This window comes from Saccoglossus kowalevskii, chromosome 1 (genome assembly GCF_978046115.1).
Source record: "Saccoglossus kowalevskii chromosome 1, keSacKowa6.1, whole genome shotgun sequence".
Classification (NCBI taxonomy): Eukaryota; Metazoa; Hemichordata; class Enteropneusta; family Harrimaniidae; genus Saccoglossus; species Saccoglossus kowalevskii.
The window spans coordinates 35,970,434-35,985,643 of NC_140641.1; the positions used below are offsets into that span (position 1 = coordinate 35,970,434).

The 15,210-nt window shown below is 34.0% G+C and overlaps 2 protein-coding genes across 2 annotated transcripts; both read right to left on the bottom strand.

Annotated features, from left to right (window-relative positions):
* Positions 1 to 223: 223 nt before the first annotated feature.
* Positions 224 to 6,989, bottom strand: LOC100367808 (leukotriene-B4 omega-hydroxylase 3-like). The gene is made up of 9 exons (XM_078006818.2): positions 6,391 to 6,989; positions 6,044 to 6,188; positions 5,155 to 5,327; positions 3,724 to 3,860; positions 3,357 to 3,612; positions 2,766 to 2,962; positions 877 to 1,010; positions 613 to 760; positions 224 to 398 (listed from the first exon to the last, which is right to left on the bottom strand). Exons 1-9 carry the CDS (start codon positions 6,592 to 6,594, stop codon positions 224 to 226), a joined length of 1,569 nt encoding a protein of 522 aa, XP_077862944.2. The 5' UTR covers positions 6,595 to 6,989.
* A 1,489-nt stretch (positions 6,990 to 8,478) lies between these two features.
* On the bottom strand, positions 8,479 to 13,998 carry LOC146750863 (cytochrome P450 4F2-like). The gene is made up of 6 exons (XM_085494611.1): positions 13,837 to 13,998; positions 12,417 to 12,553; positions 12,051 to 12,306; positions 11,460 to 11,656; positions 9,579 to 9,712; positions 8,479 to 9,102 (listed from the first exon to the last, which is right to left on the bottom strand). The coding sequence occupies exons 1-6, from the start codon at positions 13,981 to 13,983 to the stop codon at positions 9,074 to 9,076; spliced, it is 900 nt and encodes a 299-aa protein (XP_085350737.1). The 5' UTR covers positions 13,984 to 13,998; the 3' UTR covers positions 8,479 to 9,073.
* Positions 13,999 to 15,210: the final 1,212 nt, after the last annotated feature.

Sequence of the window (15,210 nt, forward strand, 5' to 3'; positions counted from 1 at the left end):
TCTTAATACTTAGTAATATATCTTATATATATATATGTATTGTTCCTGGTCAACCTTAGATGCGAAACACCATTGTTGCTGAAGATATTATATTATATTATATTATATTATATTATATTATATTATATTATATTATATTATATTATATTATATTATATTATATTATATTATATTATATTATATTATATTATATAAGTTATTAACAACAGTCTAAACATGATTGTTATCCCATATTTCTAGGCTGGACATGCAGGTGGATTCCATTTGACGATCTGGTGACAAGAGTATGCACTCTCTGTGGAGGATTATCTGGTACAGGTGAAAGGTCAAATCTACGTAGTGTCCTCGCAATCACGATTTTCATCTCATTCATTGCAAAATGTTGTCCAATACAATTTCTAAAATGATATGACATGACATGAATTGATTAGTACAAAATTATTATTATTATTATTATTATTATTATTGCTGTTGTTGTGTTCGATGTTTGGAGCTAAACATTAAGAAACATTTCATGACAGTATTGATGACTTTCAGATCATGCCATTTTACATAAATACGGTAGGTGGACGACTACAAATCGCGTATCCCATGGATAAAAACAAGCTTTACCTTGGTCCTGCCGAGAAGGGTGTGAATGCAAATGGAGATCGATCCTTTACATTTTCTGGCAAGAATCTGGTTGGATCAAACCTGGTTGGATTTTCCCATATAAGTTCATTATGGTGTAATAAACATATTGGTATTATTACGTTATACCCTGTTGATAGAGAATATAATTATTCTGTTATATATCTCGTGGAATGTTATCAATTATCTTTTTATTACTACACCAGTTTATTAAGTAAATTATTTAATTTATTAAAATAAACACACCTGCAGGAATCACTCTTCCATTTGGAAGGGTCAGTAGTGTTGTTAATTCACGTCCAATGACGGGCACAGGACTTCTGATTCTCATACTCTCCTTGATACATAATGTTGTATACGGCAAATGGCTTAGATCATCCCTGTTTTTATAACACACAAATACATGTGGGTCAATCTTTTCTTTAGTTGAGACGATGTGGCATACAAATTAACAAGCTCCTTAGAAGCTAGTGAATAGTAATAACAAGCTTGTAGTTAGTTTGATCAGGTGTACTTGAAATGGTGGCAAACTTGTACAAATATGCAGGTTTAAGTTAAGTGAATGTTATTTGTTTAGCAAATATGCTTGCATCATACTCGTAGTTACATTTGACTTGTTTTTAAAATGTGTTGCAAACTTATGATATACTTTTTATTTCAGATTCAGTGTTCATGACAAAATCGCACTGGTCTGTAAATGTGTGGCCAATGGTATCACTATTACATTTTTATTTCAGAATTTCAAGTGTTTTCAATAACTTATCTAATCTCACCACTGTTGTTTCACAGCATGCATGTTCCTTCAATCTTTTTAATTCGATAATCAGATAATTAATTCTGGAACAGGTGGAAGGTAAAACATTTTCAAAGACTGCAAACTATTTAAATACAACTTTTTTAGTGCAGGCATGTGTCACACTAGTCTCTAAAACGTTCCAGATACTTTTAGTAAATTTTCAAATCTTGCCGTTCATGAAATTGTAATCAACAAAAATGAACACAGACATTTCCCAGAGTAGTCTAAAAAAATCAAAAAAGAAAAAAAAACCCTGTCCCACCCAATCATTCCATTGAGTTATTTCTGACATCACTTAAACAGAGTGAGTCTATAAAGGGAATACATATTCAAGGCTCGGATACGACATATTCATCATCTGAAAATGATTTAACCTGCTTCTTGAGATATTTAAGCTCTGTTAATAATTAGTTTACATTGTAAGATTCATTCGTCATTTGGGCGCGGAGGTATCGTATGGATAAAACCTATAGTATTCACTGGCCATTGTCACCAATCAAATATATTTTTGTTACATCTAGAATGTAAATTGAAGATTGAAGGAGCACTCGATTCCCTTAAAAATGCTTGCAGTTTTGGCATGTTCGAAAACTGTCATTGACAGGCAAAACACAAATAGTTAAATCACTGCTAATTCCACAATTTCTTTCTTTATTTCATTTTATAGTAGTTAAAATGAACAAAATTAAAACATTAAACAGATTTATCCACAAATTTATTTGAAGGGGGACAGACAGGGTGGCAAGAAATACTATGATTAGTGATTATCTCCTGATGTAAATATCAACTTTCTGTACTGTCTACCACACTGTCTTTTTTTGTAAGAGCCATCTGTACAGTTGATGATGTGCCATTCAGTCAGTAGAAAACATCGTAGTTTGGAACAATTCTAAAATACTCATAAATGACAGGAGTGTATGTTACACAGACTTCCTTCCCAGAGGTATTATTTATATTGACTTGTATGATGCAGGCGGATATCCAAAAAAAATCAAGGATTACTTTCATCTCTGCCTGCAGAATACTTTTTCTAAATTGCCTAAATATCATAATACTTGTTAAACAAACAAAGGGTAATCTGCTTGTATTGTTAGCTGAATACACATTATGTAATGTAATCTTATTTGAAGTGAACCACGTCTTTGAATAAAAGTACAAAACAAATCTATTTTTATGTTAAATATTAACACAATTACTAATAGTACTATCAATATATATTAACACAGAAATATATTAAATGCTACAATGAATAAGTTAAATTGGTACAACTTTGTCTAAAGAAAGTTTGTCAGAGAAGTTACCTCCACTATGAGGTAAACAAAATGAACATAAACATTACCATTCAATTTCATCCATTGCTCTTTCATTCAACAAGTTATCAACTTCTTCTTGGCATTTTCTTTGATGTTCCGGATGAGTTGCAAGATAATACATACACCAGGATAACCCACTGGCAGTTGTATCGTGTCCCTCGAACATAAAGGTATCGACTTCATCTTGAATTTCTTTGTCAGACAGACCATTATCATCTTCATCCTAGGGAAATAGAATGCAAAGGCAAATATGACTGACGAAAGCAGACATAAAATAAACCAAGTGTTTACGTTTGTATGTTACAATTCAACAGTTGATGTATTGGTACTGATCCCATATAATAATTGCCTGTATATTTAGAGTGAGATTATTATGTCCCCCATATTATGCTACTCCCCCCAAGATGACTTGATAAGCGTATAATTTATCGAGTAGTGCGTGTTATTCAGACTAACGCCAATAACGCCATGCCCTGAAATAAATTTGTGGATGTTTTTATTTGTCTATTTATATTCGAAACATTTAGATTAGGATAAGGAGCTTTAAAAGTATCTTTTATATATGATGTCTCAGTCCTTGATGGTTCTGAATGTGTAGATTATAATTAACGTAGTACCTTAGCAGTCAAGAGAATATCTAGAAAATCGATGTATTTCCTTTTGAGTGTGACACCTCCATCTTGTCGCAGAGCTTGTTTTCGTTCTTGGATAACTCGTGCAGAATAACCATGAACTGATCTGAGGGCTTTCCTGAATTTATATCCACTGATGGACAAGTTATATATCATGTCGTTGTGGTAAGGTATACATCTAATGCGTTCAGCTATCAGATATGTTAGAGCATGAACGCTACTGACATAGGGGTGTTGAGAACTGAAGAAGAAGTTTTAAAATTATAATAAATGTACATGTATATATAAAGTTGTAAAGTGAAATGATATCAGCAAAGGTAATTTTTTTATCGGAATCTGTGATTTGACATACCTTGTAGTTTGACAGTTACTGTCTTGGCTGAATATACACTTCAATAAAATATCCAATGTCAAAAGTCCTGCGTGCTCGAACACTTCTATAGAGCATGTCCGAGACCCCACTGACTTCCATAGGTCAGACCATTTATCCTGTTTTGAATAAAATAATCTCTTATATAATACATAAATACATTTTGTATCAGTCACATACCTACCTGCTTGGATTTTCGGCCAAAATCTCCACAATTTGCGATCGTCGCGAATTATTCCGATTAGTAGTATTATTATATTTAATTATAATAAGACTTATCTGAAACAATAACTATTACTAGTAACTATATGTATGTTTGTTATAAACCTTTTCGTTAAATATAAGTAGCAAATCGGTATGTAAATAATACGAGATTATTACAAAGATACCTCAAAGTATGCCGATGACAGTGCAGCGGGAGTATCGACCGATGAGTAGCGGAGGTCGATGCGATGGTGTACTGTCTGAGTGCATACTTTGAGGCATCCTCGTAATAACCCTAGTATTATACATTCCCAAGGATACATCATGGGAATGCCGAAATCAAAAATGTTTAGAAAAGAATCAGCGAACTTCTTGTGGAGTCTTGAGAAGTCCTGTTAGCAGCCAAGTTTGTTTTTATTATTAGAGCACGCTTATCATTCCATATTTGGAATTCGCATTTTTTTATATGGTAGGATGAAAATACCCCGTAAAACACCGCAAAATTACGGCACGCTATAATATATTATATAATAATAAATTATTTTAATTTTCACATATAAGAAAATAGGGTCATATAAGCTACATGCCAAATTTTAAATTCATTAGTTAAAACATTCATCAGAAACAAATTCCCCAATTTCTACCATTTTTGCTGAAAATCCTAGAAGGCGCCAAACCACGTAAAAAGTATTTTTCCTATAAGAAGTTTTAGCCATACATGCTATATACAAAATACCAATTTGATCGGTTGGTGCATTCATTCATTCATTTTTGTCAGAAATCAAAGATGAACATATTTTTTTCACTGTCTGGAAGAGTTCAGACAAGAACATGGCAACATTGCAAATTACAAAGTAATATGATAACTGAAGCACCAGCAAAAACTACTTTCTGTTTTCTGGCAGCCAAATAACGTTATCTACCTCCCACGTTTCTCAAACTTTAATGTTCTTTAAACATGGATGTTTAAAAACAACTTTTACCGCAATGTTTAGTGGTTTAGAAGGATATTTAAGGGTTTAGAATGGCGACTTCCGGTTTCAAGAGCGGTTTCAAATTCAAGAAGACTGCCAAACCAAGTAAACCAAGTCACATTAGGGTCATCATCATAAAAATATCGGAACATTCCGTTAAACGTTTTTCACAAGACGTCGTGAAGAAAGTAAAATGTAAAAGGGTGAAACTGACTTGGTCCTATATTAAACATACCAACATCGTCTTCACACATTCATTGTATATCTGTACATAAGGTCTGAGAATGCCAAAATGAAATCCTGGAGTCACAAGTAGTCGATTTCTAAACCATTTCTGTCCTTTGCTCATTAGAAGTCCATCGCCTAACCATGGTTTTAACATGTGGTAAAATAAATCATCTTTCGGATCTAGATATGGATGGAATATGACAAAATATGATATACATGAACGAAGGGCCGTCAGATGTTTTGATTGAAATAAGTGAACATCATAAGTAAAATTATCCAAGCTTCCTACTAAATAATTCGCTCTACACAAGTGTGACAATTAAGTGATCCCAAAAGTACACTTGAGATAAAATGTAAAATGAATCTGCCTCTTTAGTGGATAGTTCTCTATTATCGGGAGGAAACAGTCAGACATTTCCACTCGTTGACATCATCACTGGCCAAATCAACAGCTACAACAGCTTCTCAGAAAACTGTAATTTGGGCTAGTTGTTGGGACTGAACAGTATCAAGGAAACATGTGCAACATGTATCTATTTGGTTGCCCAGGATTGTCTAAAAGTTGAGTTTGTGTTATTTTGGCAACTTTAGCAGTTTTCACCAGTTCTTTGCACAATGCTTAGATCACGTACAAAGTAATATCAAGAGCAGTATGGCAGACAAAGACATTTCAACATTGTTATATTGAAGATATTGCAAACTAGATCTGATTAACATATTTAATGACCTAATATGGCATAAATAACATATCCGTAGTATTGTAACTAGCGCTTGTGAAAAAAATGGTTGATAGTTTTTTTGTGCCAATTTAAACTGTTGTCATATTTAGTTTAGGGGTTCTCCCCGCCTGCGAATAGGAGTGTGATTAAATATGATGTAATGACGTAAACACATACCTGTAGTGCACAATATAACCTTTACGGTCTGTGGATGATTGAGCAATACTACTGGTGCAAATGGTCCAAGCCATAACACTGACGCTGGGCTTAATTCTTTCGATCGACTATAGAGTTTGGCCAATGCAGCTTCTGTGTTTTTCAACTGTGCATGCAGGAACACATATGCAGGTACATCAAATAACAGCTTACAGTTAATATGTTTATTTCTGCTTCCACAGTTGTGGCATATTAATACATGAATAAAATACCATATGTTGATTGGTAAACTGTATTTATAAAACATAATTATCAGTGTACACATGGATTTTTTGTCATGAACATTGTAATGTCAGAATATTACGAACCAATATTATGTTCCCAAACAGCCAGTGACGATCTGGACTTGGTATTCCTGCCAGGTCTCTCTCAGCCCTCCATCTTGTTTGCAGTTGTTGGTACAATGTGTACATTACATTGCCGAATACAATTAAAAGCAGAACATGGTAGTCGATCAAACTATACAATATATACACTATATCTCGCAAGGTTGATGTCAGAAGTATAAGCATTTTAGTCAATAAATGAAAAGCAGAGGGATAAAAATAAACAATGTTCGGCTTAAATTGACTTGTCAGTTTGTATCAGTTTAACACCTTTGAGGGCGTGTTCAATATTCATACAGGGGTGTATTAAGAACAGTAATATAAAACACGAAATTACAGATCATTATAGTAAATGAAACATGGTCTCTGTCAACGTGTTGTACACGGTCGGGTTCCACTGTAAAAAGAGATGTAAAAAAGACTTGGAAACAACACACGAGAAAACTAATTAAATGTAAAAAAAATATTAGTTGCTCTTTCATAATTCGTCTTACCCTTAATGAGTTTGGTTAAATACGAATGAAAAATGAATTTCACGCCCGTTATTGGGAATGCAAACATTGTTGTACACAACATTTGCATGAACTTTGCGAATTGCTGAATTGGTTAACCCATTTCACCCTTTGTTTTAACTGAATAAACAATTACTAACATTGTGATAACGTTATTAGTACAGTAACTCGATTGAGATAGATGTTAGCACACAATAATATGCAGTGTAATTGGTAGATTCAAATAGTGTGGATGTGTTTTGAATATGTATATAGACCAGGAGAATACAGGGCTGTGGAGTTAAGACTAAGTTTGACGGAAGTTCCTTTGAACCTGTTCCGAAAGTGACCTGGAGGTTCACAGTGATTGCTCTTGACCCTGCTTTGAATGTAGTTACTTGTGACCGTTTGTCATACAAAGACCCTTAACAGTAATATAGTGTTCATGTCATATCTATAGCGCCGATTGACTACTATTCAATCTGTGTTGCTTTGAAGGTCACAGATGATGGCTGTATGATGTCCATAACGTTTTATTAGTATTCAATGTTATCCGTGTGTCGTGTTGATCGACTCGGTTATGCTCATTGCTCACGCCGTGTGTCGTTTGACTTGTTGTGGTATTTTCAGATTGTCACTCTTGTGACCTTGTTGTGTAAGGTTCAGACTAACAATCGAAAGTATCAGGTTTAATTAGAAAACATTTTCTTCCATGATAGGGTAAATACACGTGGTACAATTTGGTGTGCTGCTGGGTGTCAAATGCACTGACGTCAGCAACAATTTGTATGATCCAACACCAGTGACGATAAATACCATGTATTTTTTACGGAAAACTCAAAATCAGCGCAGCAATTGTTAAACAAGTGGATGGGGAACAATGAGTTGACGAGATGAGTATGTTGTTAGTAGATAGTACCAATGAGTACCTGCCAGCATATCCCTGGTCAGAATTGAATTTAAAATCATCCCAATAACCTTTGAGCTATACTCCGAGTGTCGCCGCGTAACACCAATGTCAAAAATGTGACCTGTCTGTCACATCAGTGTTTCATATCACATTCAGCTACAACGCCTATGTCAACCCAAATTTACTGGCCTAATATGTTCACCTATTTTAACTTAATACTACACCATACGGTTACAAACACTATGTCTTGGTACTATATGATACTCAATAATTTTCAGCGTTAGCAATGTTCAGTACACACTGCCCACAAGTCCCACAGACTATTTTCCATATTAACTAGTGCTAAAACAATACGTCGTGCTGCTGAACAAAACACTCAAATACAGGCAATACAATCAGGTTATGTATAATACCTGCTACAATGAAGTAACATTACGCCAAACCAGTTTTTCCCCGTGTAGGCGGTGGTGTTGCGTAATTCTATATTTAAATCATATTTATGTTTCGTACATGTCAATTCATATCTGGTAGTACTGTTGCTTATGGTTGCCCCAAATTGCAATTGACAGTTTATATTTCCATCCATCCACTTAATGTAATATAATACTGGTCGACACAATTTCTATATATATCCCACACAACATATATTCATGAAATTATTCGCCTGGCTTTTGTCTTCTATAAATAACATTTACTGAGCTGAAAACCAGGAAGATAAAACTCACCGGTTACAATACAGTGGTTGTTCATGCAGTCCTCATAGTGTCATAATTTCATAAAAATATTCATGATCATCTCCTTTGTGTGCAGTGATAAAAGCAAACTATTGAAAATACCCTTTCTCCATAAAACACATTTGTGACTATTAGACTATTGTTATCAACTCCTATATTAAACAAATCATGTGTAAAACTATGTATTTCACAGGTTGACCAAGCTGATAACAATTAACATGTTTTACACTGTATCATTGTACACGCTGGCATTCACGACTCCTTTATGCTGTGTCCCTGAAATATCTTAATACTTAATAAAATGGCTTGCAAGTATTGTTTCTGGCCAACCTTAAATGAGAAACACCTTTGCTGCTGAAGACATAACAAGTCTAAACATGATTGTTATCCCATATTTCTAGGCTTGACGTGCAGGTGGATTCCATTTGACGATCTGGTGACCAGAGTATGCACTCTATGTGGGGGGTTATCTGGTACAGGTGAAAGGTCAAATCTACGTAGTGTCTTCGCAATCACTATTTTCATCTCATTCATTGCAAAATGTTGTCCAATACAATTTCTAAAACGATACGACATGAATTGATTAGTGCAAAATTATTATTATTATTAATATTATTATTATTATTGCTGTTGTTGTGTTCGATGTTTGCAGCTAAACATTAAGAAACATTTCATGACAGTATTGATGACTTTCAGATCATGCCATTTTACATAAATATGGTAGGTGGCCAACTACAAATCGCGTATCCCATGGATAAAAACAAGCTTTATTTTGGTCCTGCCGAGAAGGGTGTGAATGCAAATGGAGATCGATCCTTTACATTTTCTGGCAAGAATCTGGTTGGATCAAACATGGTTGGATTTTCCCATATAAGTTCATTATGGTGTAATAAACATATTGGTATTATTACGTTATACCCTGTTGATAGAGAATATAATTATTCTGTTATATATCTCGTGGAATGTTACCAATTATCTTTTTATTACTAAACCAGTTTATTAAGTAAATTATTTAATTTATTAAAATAAACACACCTGCAGGAATCACTCTTCCATTTGGAAGGGTCAGTGGTGTTGTTAATTCACGTCCAATGACGGGCACAGGACTTCTGATTCTCATACTCTCCTTGATACATAATGTTGTATACGGCAAATGGCTTAGATCATCCCTGTTTTTATAACAGATAAATATATGTGGGTCAATCTTTTCTTTAGTTGAGACGATGTGGCATACAAATTAACAAGCTCCTTAGAAGCTAGTGAATAGTAATAACAAGCTTGTAGTTAGTTTGATCAGGTGTACTTGAAATGGTGGCAAACTTGTACAAATATGCAGGTTTAAGTTAAGTGAATGTTATTTGTTTAGCAAATATGCTTGCATCATACTCGTAGTTACTTTTGACTTGTTTTTAAAATGTGTTGCAAACTTGTGACATACTTTTTATTTCAGATTCAGTGTTCATGACAAAATCGCACTGGTCTGTAAATGTGTGGCCAATGGTATCACTATTACATTTTTATTCCAGAATTTTAAGTGTTTTCAATAACTTATCTAATCTCACCACTGTTGTTTCACAGCATGCATGTTCCTTCAATCTTTTTAACTCGATAATCAGATAATTAATTCTGGAACAGGTGGAAGGTAAAACATTTTCAAAGACTGCAAACTATTTAAATACAACTTTTTTAGTGCAGGCATGTGTCACACTAGTCTCTAAAACGTCCCAGATACTTTTAGTAAATGTTCAAACCTTGTCGTTCATGAAATTGTAATCAACAAAAATAAACACAGACATTTCCCAGAGTAGTCTAAAAAAATAAAAAAAAAACCCTGTCCCACCCAATCATTCCATTGAGTTATTTCTGACATCACTTAAACAAAGTGAGTCTATAAAGGGAATACATATTCAAGGCTCGGATACGACATATTCATCATCTGAAAATGATTTAACCTGCTTCTTGAGATATTTAAGCTCTGTTAATAATTAGTTTACATTGTATGATTCATTCGTCATTTGGGCGCGGAGGTATCGTATGGATAAAACCTATAGTATTCACTGGCCATTGTCACCAATCAAATATATTTTTGTTACATCTAGAATGTAAATTGAAGATTGAAGGATCACTCGATTCGCTTAAAAATGCTTGCAGTTTTGGTATGTTCGAAAACTGTCATTGACAGGCAAAACACAAATAGTTAAATCACTGCTAATTCCACAATTTCTTTATTTATTTCATTTTATAGTTGTTAAAATGAACGAAATTAAAACATTAAACAGATTTATCCACAAATTTATTTGAAGGGGGCCAGACAGGGTGGCAAGAAATACTATGATTAGTGATTATCTCCTGATGTAAATATCAACTTTGTGTACTGTCTACCACACTGTCTTTTTTTGTAAGAGCCATCTGTACAGTTGATGATGTGCCATTCAGTCAGTAGAAAACATCGTAGTTTGGAACAATTCTAAAATACTCATAAATGACAGGAGTGTATGTTACACAGACTTCCTTCCCAGAGGTATTATTTATATTGACTTGTATGATGCAGGTGGATATCCAAAAAAATCAAGGATTACTTTCATCTCTGCCTGCAGAATACTTTTTCTAAATTGCCTAAATATCATAATACTTGTTAAACAAACAAAGGGTAATCTGATTGTATTTTTAGCTGAATACACATTATGTAATGTAATCTTATTTGAAGTGAACCACGTCTTTGAATAAAAGTACAAAACAAATCTATTTTTATGTTAAATATTAACACAATTACTAATAGTACTATCAATATATATTAACACAGAAATATATTAAATGCTACAATGAATAAGTTAAATTGGTACAACTTTGTCTAAAGAAAGTTTGTCAGAGAAGTTACCTCCACTATGAGGTAAACAAAATGAACATAAACATTACCATTCAATTTCATCCATTGCTCTTTCATTCAACAAGTTATCAACTTCTTCTTGGCATTTTCTTTGATGTTCCGGATGAGTTGCAAGGTAATACATACACCAGGATAACCCACTGGCAGTTGTATCGTTTCCCTCGAACATAAAGGTATCGACTTCATCTTGAATTTCTTTGTCAGACAGACCATTATCATCTGCATCCTAGGGAAGTAGAATGCAAAGGCAAATATGACTGACGAACGCAGACATGAAATAAACCAAGTGTTTACGTTTGTATGTTACAATTCAACGGTTGATGTATTGGTACTGATCCCATATAATAATTGCCCGTATTTTTAGGGTGAGATTATTATGTTCCCCATATTATGCTACTCCCCCCAAGATGACTTGATAAGCGTATAATTTATCGAGTAGTGCGTGTTATTCAGACTAACGCCAATAACGCCATGCCCTGAAATAAATTTGTGGATGTTTTTATTTGTCTATTTATATTCGAAACATTTAGATTAGGATAAGGAGCTTTAAAAGTATCTTTTATATATGATGTCTCAGTCCTTGATGGTTCTGAATGTGTAGATTATAATTAACGTAGTACCTTAGCAGTCAAGAGAATATCTAGAAAATCGATGTATTTCCTTTTGAGTGTGACACCTCCATCTTGTCGCAGAGCTTGTTTTCGTTCTTGGATAACTCGTGCAGAATAACCATGAACTGATCTGAGGGCTTTCCTGAATTTATATCCACTGATGGACAAGTTATATATCATGTCGTTGTGGTAAGGTATACATCTAATGCGTTCAGCTATCAGATATGTTAGAGCATGAACGCTACTGACATAGGGGTGTTGAGAACTGAAGAAGAAGTTTTAAAATTATAATAAATGTACATGTATATATAAAGTTGTAAAGTGAAATGATATCAGCAAAGGTCATTTTTTATCGGAATCTGTGATTTGACATACCTTGTAGTTTGACAGTTACTGTCTTGGCTGAATATACACTTCAATAAAATATCCAATGTCAAAAGTCCTGCGTGCTCGAACACTTCTATAGAGCATGTCCGAGACCCCACTGACTTCCATAGGTCAGACCATTTATCCTGTTTTGAATAAAATAATCTCTTATATAATACATAAATACATTTTATTATTATATAATATATTATAGCGTGCCGTAATTTTGCGGTGTTTTACGGGGTATTTTCATCCTACCATATAAAAAAATGCGAATTCCAAATATGGAATGATAAGCGTGCTCTAATAATAAAAACAAACTTGGCTGCTAACAGGACTTCACAAGACTCCACAAGAAGTTCGCTGATTCTTTTCTAAACATTTTTGATTTCGGCATTCCCATGATGTATCCTTGGGAATGTATAATAATAGGGTTATTACGAGGATGCCTCAAAGTATGCACTCAGACAGTACACCATCGCATCGACCTCCGCTACGCATCGGTCGATACTCCCGCTGCACTGTCATCGTCATACTTTGAGGTATCTTTGTAATAATCTCATATTATTTACATACCGATTTGCTACTTATATTTAACGAAAAGGTTTATAACAAACATACATATAGTTACTAGTAATAGTTATTGTTTCAGATAAGTCTTATTATAATTAAATATAATAATACTACTAATCGGAATAATTCGCGACGATCGCAAATTGTGGAAATTTTGGCCGAAAATCCAAGCAGGTAGGTATGTGACTGATACAAATTATTTTAATTTTCACATATAAGAAACTATGGTCATATAAGCTACATGCCAAATTTTAAATTCATTAGTTAAAACATTCATCAGAAACAATTTCCCCAATTTCTACCATTTTTGCTGAAAATCCTAGAAGGCGCCAAACCACGTGAAAATTATTTTTCCTATAAGAAGTTTTAGCCATACATGCTATATACAAAATACCAATTTGATCGGTTGGTGCATTCATTCATTCATTTTTGTCAGAAATCAAAGATGAAAATATTTTTTTCACTGTCTGGAAGAGTTCAGACAAGAACATGGCAACATTGCAAATTACAAAGTAATATGATAACTGAAGCACCAGCAAAAACTACATGGCAGCCAAATAACGTTATCTACCTCCCACGTTTCTCAAACTTTAATGTTCTTTAAACATAGATGTTTAAAAACAACTTTTACGCAATGTTTGGTGGTTTAGAAAGATATTTAAGGGTTTAGAATGGCGACTTCCGGTTTCAAGAGCGGTTTCAAATTCAAGAAGACTGCCAAACTAAGTAAACCAAGTCACATTAGGGTCATCATCATAAAAATATCGGAACATTCCGTTAAACGTTTTTCACAAGACGTCGTGAAGAAAGTAAAATGTAAAAGGGTGAAACTGACTTGGTCCTATATTAAACATACCAGCATCGTCTTCACACACTCATTGTATATCTGTACATAAGGTCTGAGAATGCCAAAATGAAATCCTGGAGTCACAAGTAGTCGATTTCTAAACCATTTCTGTCCTTTTCTCATTAGAAGTCCATCGCCTAACCATGGTTTTAACATGAGGTAAAATAAATCATCTTTCGGTTCTAGATATGGATGGAATATGACAAAATATGATATACATGAACGAAGGGCCGTCAGATGTTTTGATTGAAATAAGTGAACATCATAAGTAAAATTATCCAAGCTTCCTACTAAATAATTCGCTCTACACAAGTGTGACAATTAAGTTATCCCAAAAGTACAGTTGAGATAAAATGTAAAATGAATCTGCTTCTTTAGTGGATAGTTATGTTCTCTACCTGTCTCTATTATCGGGGGAAACAGTCAGACATTACCACCCGCTGACAATCATCACTGGCCAAATCAACAGCTACAACAGCTTCTCAGAAAACTGTAATTTGGGCTAGTTGTTGGGACTGAACAGTATCAAGGAAACATGTGCAACATATATCTATTTGGTTGCCCAGGATTGTCTAAAAGTTGAGTTTGTGTTATTTTGGCAACTTTAGCAGTTTTCACCAGTTCTTTGCACAAAGCTTAGATCACGTACAAGTAATATCAAGAGCAGTATGGCAGACAAAAACATTTCAACAGTGTTATATTGAAGATATTGCAAACTAGATCTGATTAACATATTTAATGACCAAATATGGCATAAATAACATATCCGTAGTATTGTAACTAGTGCTTGTGAAAAAAATGGTTGATAGTTTTTTTGTGCCAATTTAAACTGTTGTCATATTTAGTTTAGGGGTTCTCCCCGCCTGCGAATAGGAGTGTGATTAAATATGATGTAATGACTAAACACATACCTGTAGCGCACAATATAACCTTTACGGTCTGTGGATGATTGAGCAATACTACTGGTGCAAATGGTCCAAGCCATAACACTGACGCTGGCCTTAATTCTTTCGATCGACTATAGAATTTGGCCAATACAGCTTCTGTGTTTTTCAAATGTGCATGCAGGAACACATATGCAGGTACATCAAATAACAGCTTACAGTTAATAGGTTTATTTCTGCTTCCACAATTGTGGCATATTAATACATGAATAAAATACCATATGTTGATTGGTAAACTGTATTTTTAAAACATAATTATCACTGTACTTATGGACTTTTTGTCATGTCGAAACATTGCCGAATAAAATTAAAAGCAGAACATGGTAGTCGATCAAACTATACAATATATACACTATATCTCGCAAGGCTGATATCAGAAGTATAAACATTTTAGTCAATAAATGAAAAGCAGAGGGATAAAAATAAACAACGTTCGACT